Source organism: Octopus bimaculoides, chromosome 13 (assembly GCF_001194135.2).
Source record: "Octopus bimaculoides isolate UCB-OBI-ISO-001 chromosome 13, ASM119413v2, whole genome shotgun sequence".
NCBI classification, from domain to species: Eukaryota; Metazoa; Mollusca; class Cephalopoda; order Octopoda; family Octopodidae; genus Octopus; species Octopus bimaculoides.
This window is the reverse complement of record NC_068993.1, coordinates 20091528-20098585: the sequence shown is the minus strand read 5'-3', so window position 1 is coordinate 20098585 and position 7058 is coordinate 20091528. Positions and strand designations below refer to the sequence as shown.

At 39.1% G+C, this 7058-nt stretch overlaps 1 protein-coding gene across 1 annotated transcript in view; it reads right to left on the bottom strand.

The window, feature by feature from the left end:
* The window catches only part of LOC106880298 (ATP-dependent DNA helicase DDX11), a 74119-nt gene that overhangs the window by 7644 nt on the left and 59417 nt on the right, over positions 1-7058 (bottom strand). Inside the window, exon 28 of the mRNA XM_014930172.2 lies at positions 1976-2054. Within this exon, the coding sequence (XP_014785658.1) occupies positions 1976-2054 (79 nt within the window). The remainder of the gene's footprint in view (positions 1-1975; positions 2055-7058) is intronic.

Below are 7058 nucleotides of genomic sequence, written 5' to 3'. Positions count from 1 at the left end.
ATCTCCTCTCCATCATACAAATATACAAACACACTCTTGTCCCATCCCCTTTTTTCTCACACCCTCCATACCTCTCCCTCACCTATCCACATCCACACACACACATATACACACACACACAATCTTCTCTCTCTCTCTTTCTCCTGCCTCCCTCTCTACTGCTAATGGTATAAACAGAAGATAAAGATCTGCAGACCAAACATCTGCTGCTATCACTTCAAGCACCAAAGACACGTAGACACACACAGATACACACACACAGCACCAAAGACATGTAGACACACACACACACACACACATGCATTCATGACAGAAAAAGACATGCAGACACACACAGGGAGACGCATACACAAACACACACATTCGTATGAGACAAATAAAACAAAGAAAAAAAAAAAGAAAAACCCAGTGACAGACAAACAGACAGAACTATGCAACAATGCACACAGACATATACTGATACGTCTATGCAATAACACTTACGCCATTCCATAAGGGGCTGGGGGTACCTTTTTTTGTTTTTTACGATGCAAATTATTTCTTTTCTTTTGTGATAACCAAAATCTGCAGACATTCCATATCATCACCACCTACCTACCATCTACCACCACCTACCACTACCAAAACAAGAATTCCATTTCAGACCTCTCAAAAACTATGTGCAACACCACCACCACCACTGCCACCAGTCACCACCACCACGCCACTGCTACCACCATCATCACCATAGCAGCTGTCGCCACCACCACTTCCACCTTCACTACCGTCACCACCACCCACTCTAACCCCTTTTGAATTCTTTGGCGTTCACTTAACCCCCACCAACCATCTTAAACCTTCAATATTAACACCGTCGTAATCCCTATACAAACTAAACACTTCAATCATCTTGCAAGTCAATTATTATGCATGAGGTCCTTTGCTGCAACTGCCCTGCATTATCATATTTTTTGCTATGTAAGCCCCCAGGTCAGCTCTTATCAAGCAGCAACAATGGTTACGCAGCTAGCTGGGTGAATGACAAAGTGAAACCCACATATTAGTTGTTCCAGTTACCCTCTGACTGAAGGACATACTGCGTACTCCAGCAAGCAGTGGTTAACAATAATGGGTGCAATGTGACAGTCAGTGTCTAGACATATATTTGCTCCACTATCTAGTCTGTTTCTATATGCTTGTAGATTCTGGCGACGGCTGCAGTTGTTTTTTCTAAAGCCTGGTACTTGTTCTATTGGCAGGTAAAGAATATACATACTTGCACCAGACAACCAGCTAATGGCAACTGAATATTGCAAGACCAGTATCAGTCCTTTTCTGGCGTCCTACATGTTGAAATACCTAGATTCTAATGAATCATATAACTGAGTATGTATAGCATGCTGTGTCTGAATCTCATAAATATCATGCATTTAGTGTTTTCAGAGGCTTTCTGAGTTAAATTCCGACTTTCATTTCTAGCATTTGCCAGTGCTATTTTACACTCTCATTTATTCATTCCGTTTTGGTCTTTAATTACTAATGAGCCACCTATATTATTGTTGTTGTTGTTGTTAGCACTCCGTCGCTTACGACATCGAGGTTTACAGTCGATCCGATCAACGGAACAGCCTGCTCGTGAAATTAACGTGCAAGTGGCTGAGCATTCCACAGACACGTGTACCCTTAACGTAGTTCTCGGGGATATTCAGCGTGACACAGTGCGACAAGGCTGGCCCTTTGAAATACAGGTACAACAGAAACAGGAAGAAAGAGTGAGAGAAAGTTGGCTTCTTTCAGTTTCCATCAACCAAAAACTATTCACCAGACTCTTGTCTGCCTAGGTCTATGGTAGGAGACATTTACCCAAAGTGCCACACAGTGGGCCTGAACCTAAGACTACATGGTTGGAAAGCAAGCATCTTAACCACATAGTCACACCTGTAGCTATTCATGATATAAAGTAGAATATATGTGAATATTAAAATATTTATCTTACCAATGGATTGATTTACAGCCTTCATACAAAGGTTTTCATAGTGTATTTGTCCAGCAGTTTTACCATCAGGGCCACATTGCTGATACAAGAAAATAAATAATTATTATTTATATAGTACACACACAATTATTACATATGCATACAGGAGGAGCTGACACACTAATGTTCTCAAACACTCATTTCTTGTACAAAGAAATATAGACACATATACAATGCATATGTATATATTATCAAAGTAGACTTTTTGCATACAAATCATTTACATGCACACATATATGTTTGTAAAGATATACAGACACCCATTGAACCCAATATGCAAGTAAACATGAGGTGCAGAAACTTATATGACACACACACACTCATTATTTTTATGTGTCTGCTTTTCCATGTTCGCAGAAATTGAACAGGACTTTTTGAAGCCATATTATTCAGAAGCTATTCATAATGCTAACCCTTTTGGCTACCTCATAAAATATGCAAAAATACAGTATGCCTCTTCTAAAAAGGAAATTCGTGCTTAGTCAAGAACTTGAAAGAAGAAATGTGTTATTTATAACTTTATTTTACAAAAGTACGATTAATAAAGAAGGGAAGTAATAGCTTTCTAATCTTTTTTCTAAAGTTTTAACTTTAATCTTTTTGTTGAAATATACTGCCTTCATTTCAATTAATTTTTAAAACAATGAAGAATTTAGTAAAATATCTTTGTCATTGTCAAGCTATTTGGGATATATATTACTCTCAAATTTTGGTACAAAGCCAACAATTTCAGTGTGGGGGATAAGTCGATTACATTGACCCCAGTACTCAACTGGTACTTATTTTATCTATCCTGAAAGGATGAAAGGCAAAGTCAACCTAAGCAGAACTTGAACTCAGAACATAAAGATTGACAAAATACTGCTAAGCAATTTGCTTAGCATGCTAATGATTCCACCAGCTAACTACCTTATTTGAGATATAAATTGGTTCCATATTTTGGCACAAAAGTCAAATACATCAACCCAGTACTCGACTGGTATCTATTTAGTCTACCCTGAATGGATGAAAGACAAATAAAACTTCAGTAGAATTTGAACTCAGAACGTGAAAATAGATGAAATGCAACTAAGCATTTTGCCCAAGATGCTAACAATTCTACCAGCCTGCTGCCTTATTAGTTGGTGTATATATATAAACAAGAAAATTTGAAGGAAGGTTTTAATTTAAATCACTTAAAACAGGAAGTTTGTATTATAGAACCAGGGGTGGTTTTAGGCAGGTTGCTATCAAAAGATTAAATCATAATTCTTTTTAAGTTTCTATGTGAAATGCACCAATAATTTATAATTTGATCCCTGGAGGATCATGAAGTCAAAAAGACTGAGAACTACCAAGTAAAAACCTTAATTTTCTACATTAACTATGTAAAACTTGCAAAGATGGGAACTGAGGATAAAAGTTCTTCAGTTTGGTAGGTAAGTTTGGCTTGGGGGCTGATGTAAATGAAACTTAGTCATGCAACAGTTAAATGATATTTGTATCGTTATGGGATATAAAGATGGAGGAAGTTCATTATTTTTTGTTTCATTTAGCTTAGTAGGCACAGTCGTGGCTGCATGGTAAGAAGTTTGCTTCCCAATCTCATGCTTTTAGTTTCAGTCCCACTGCATGGCACCTCGAGCAAGTGTCTTCTGACCAAAGCCTTATGAGTGGATTTGGTAGATGAAATCTAAAACAAGCAAATGTGTTTTTGTCTGTCTTTGTCCCCACCACCGCTTGATAATCAATGTTGGTGTCTTTATGTCACTGTAACTTAGCAGTTCGGTATAAGAGACCGATAGAATAAATACCAGGTTTAAGAAAATAAGTACTGGGATCAATTCATTTGACTAAAATTGTTGAAGTTAATGCCCCAGTGTGGTCACAGTTTAATGAGTGAAACAAGTAAAAGATAAAAGATGGTAGGGAGTGGGTAGAAACGAAGAACTTTCAAGTTTCACAATATCACCTTGACTGGTATACAATAGTGCCATTGGAAGCTAAGACTAAAATGATGGGTTATCTTCAAAGATGATGAAGATGTCACTCTTAATGTTAAATATCTGGTCAGCCCTGACTGAGCAGTCATACAATCAAAGACTTTCAATTCATGGCCATTTCATCATTATTTTTAAGGCATAATCAAAGTAATACCACATTACTTATGATGCATCCCTTTTATTATAATGCAGATAGGGAAATTTGGTGACTGTTTCTAGCTGGTTAGTGTATTCCGCTCATGACTGTAAAGTCATAGGTTTGATTCGCAGTGCACTGTGTCCTTGAGCAAGACACTTTATTTCACGTTGCTCTAGTCCACTCAGCTGGCAAAAATGAGTTGCATCTGTTATTCAAAGGGCCGACCATGTCACGTTCTGTGTCACGCTGAATCTCTCCAAGAACTACGTAAAGAGTACATGTGTCTGTGGAATATTCAACCTCTTGCATGTTAATTTCATGAGCAGGTTGTTCTGTTGATCTGATCAACAGGGATCCTCATCAATGTAAGTGACAGAATGCCAGTTTGAAGCAACCACATTGAAGCCTCTTCTTTGACTCAGTGGTAATATAAAACCTAATACATTGAATTTACCAGACCACCAAGATAATAAAAAGGGAATGGGGATGTTTATTGTGGCACCAGCTCAAGTTATGCTGTCTTACATGAGTCAGAGATGAGTGTGCCTTTTCTTTGGTGAATGATTCTGTTGTTGGTTCTAAGGGACCAATTATACTTTGCTTGCATATCTGATGGTAAGAGTGACAAAAGAGTGTCATTGGGTTTCTAGTTTCTAGCCTTCACAGATGTTTATCATCTGCTCCTCATTTGCAGTTCATAACAATCATAGATATCTCCAACACAGGCTGCTTTCACTGATGTAGTAAGCAAAGTCACACTTCTCTCTCTCTCTCTCTGATAGATGACAGCATACTTGCAAAGGTTTGAAAGACGGAGATTGAGCATTAAAAAAAAAAAGAAAAGAAACTAAATGAAATGGGGGTAATGGTAGTGGTGGTGACAGCAACATACACAGATGAATTTAAAAAAAAACAAAAAAAAATAGAGGGGGGGAAAAGGTGGGGTGGAATATTTAAATTGAGATTGTATAACAGATGGTAGAGATAGATCCCCCAGCAAGAAATGTGTGTGTGAGAGAGAGAGAGAGGGGGGGAGAGGGAAAGGCAATATCCTATATGATACAAGGCTTAGAATAAGGTTGCAGGGCTTGCAAAACAAGATAGAATTCCAGCAAATTAAGAGGGTGGTTGATGAGGTTTTGGGTAGGGGATGTTACAGTTTGTGGCCCATCATTTGAGGGTTTTTGGTTGGTCATAAGGTTAGGAAAGTGGTTTTCAACCATTTTTTGGCTGTGGACACCCTAGATTCCTATTTTACCCTCATAGCCATTTGAAGTTTTTTTTTTTTTAAATCCCATATATGTTTATAGTTAAATGTTATTATGTATTGTATAAAGTAAAAATTGTTAAAATATTTGCGTATTGTAGAAATATAACCAATTTATTGCCAATTTTAACAACAAAACCTTAGATGGACCCCAGCTGAAAACCACTGGTTTAGAAACATAAAAAAACCTTGACCATTAATTCTGGAAAAACTTGAACAGATATATGTAAACAAGACAGAATTGTGTGAAGTGGAAAACAGGAGTAATAATATAAGACAAAAGAGAAGAGGGAGAGACGAGGGGAGAGGGTGAGTGAATCGAAATCCCCATTAATAAAATGCTGATGTTTAGTTCAAGGTCAGCCTTGGTTGATCAAGTGTTTCAGCCACGACCATCAACTTTTTTTTTTTATTAACATAGGTGTGGGCATGGCAGTGTGGTAAGAAGTTTGCTTCCATGCATGCGTCAGGTTATTTGCTGTCTGGATTTTGTAAAAGTTGGACGTAGTTTTTTTGTGTTGTTTAGAATCTGTACTCAGACCTTGATGGGTCTGAGTTGTCATCATCAGAGGAGGAGCTGGTAAGGGCGGTTATAAAGATGGATAGAGTGTTGAAGACAAGGAGTTTTGCTGAAGCCACGGAGGTGAAGCAAAGGGAGCTGGACTTGGCTGGTCTGAAGGAGTACGAGAAGATGACTCAGAAGGTGGGTGGTGATGTGAAGTTGTCGCTTCCCAAAGGAATTATGGAAAGGATGGAGAAGAAAACGATCACCTATAAGGTATACTCGTTGAAAGGAAAAAAAGGCAGAACAGGTGGAGGCAGAAGTGGAAAAGGTGCTGAGGGAACGTACAAAGGAGATAATGCACATAACCAAAGGAAGAAGATATGGGACAATGGTCGTCCAATTTAGGACAGTAGAGGAGGCGAGGAGGCTGGTGAGTGTGGTGGTGAAAACAGAGGAAGTAGTGCTTCTGCCCACATACCTTGGAAGAAAGACTTCCAAGGTGAGGGTAGAAGCAATTCCACTGGATATAGAAGTGGCTTGGGTAGTGGCAGCTGTCCTTGTTGGGAGCGAGGAGAAGGTGGCTGTCCTCCAAGCCACAAAAACGGAAGAAGGAGGGTGGAAAGGAAGGATACTTGAACTAATTATTCAGGCGGAGGAGGATCAACTGGAGAACTTGGCAGAGACAGTGACATTGGGGGAAACCATGCTGAGGGTGTGGGTAGAGGTCAGAGTACCACGTTGTTGTAAGTGTAGCCAAAAGGGCCACATTAGAGCATACTACCTTCTACAGAAGATAATGGCTGAGGATACAGTTGTGGAGACAGAAGAGAAAAGAGAGGAAGAAAAGACAGATGGAGGAAAGGAGGAAGAATGGAAAGTTACAGAGAGCAGAAGGTGAAAGAGGAAAAAACAGAAAAAGCACTAAGTATGATGTGGTACCCCAGTCCAACTCCATCCCATCCAAGACCACTCAGACCCACCCTCCCCATACAGACACCAAACCCACCCACCCTATTTTTCCACAAGAAAAAAAGAAAAAGAAAGAACAGACACCACAAAATTTAGAAGACCCCATCCCCAGTGAAAAAGGTTACGAATGCATGGCGGAGAGAATGATGTCACTAAGTGATGGAGAAAGGGGAAAAAGGATT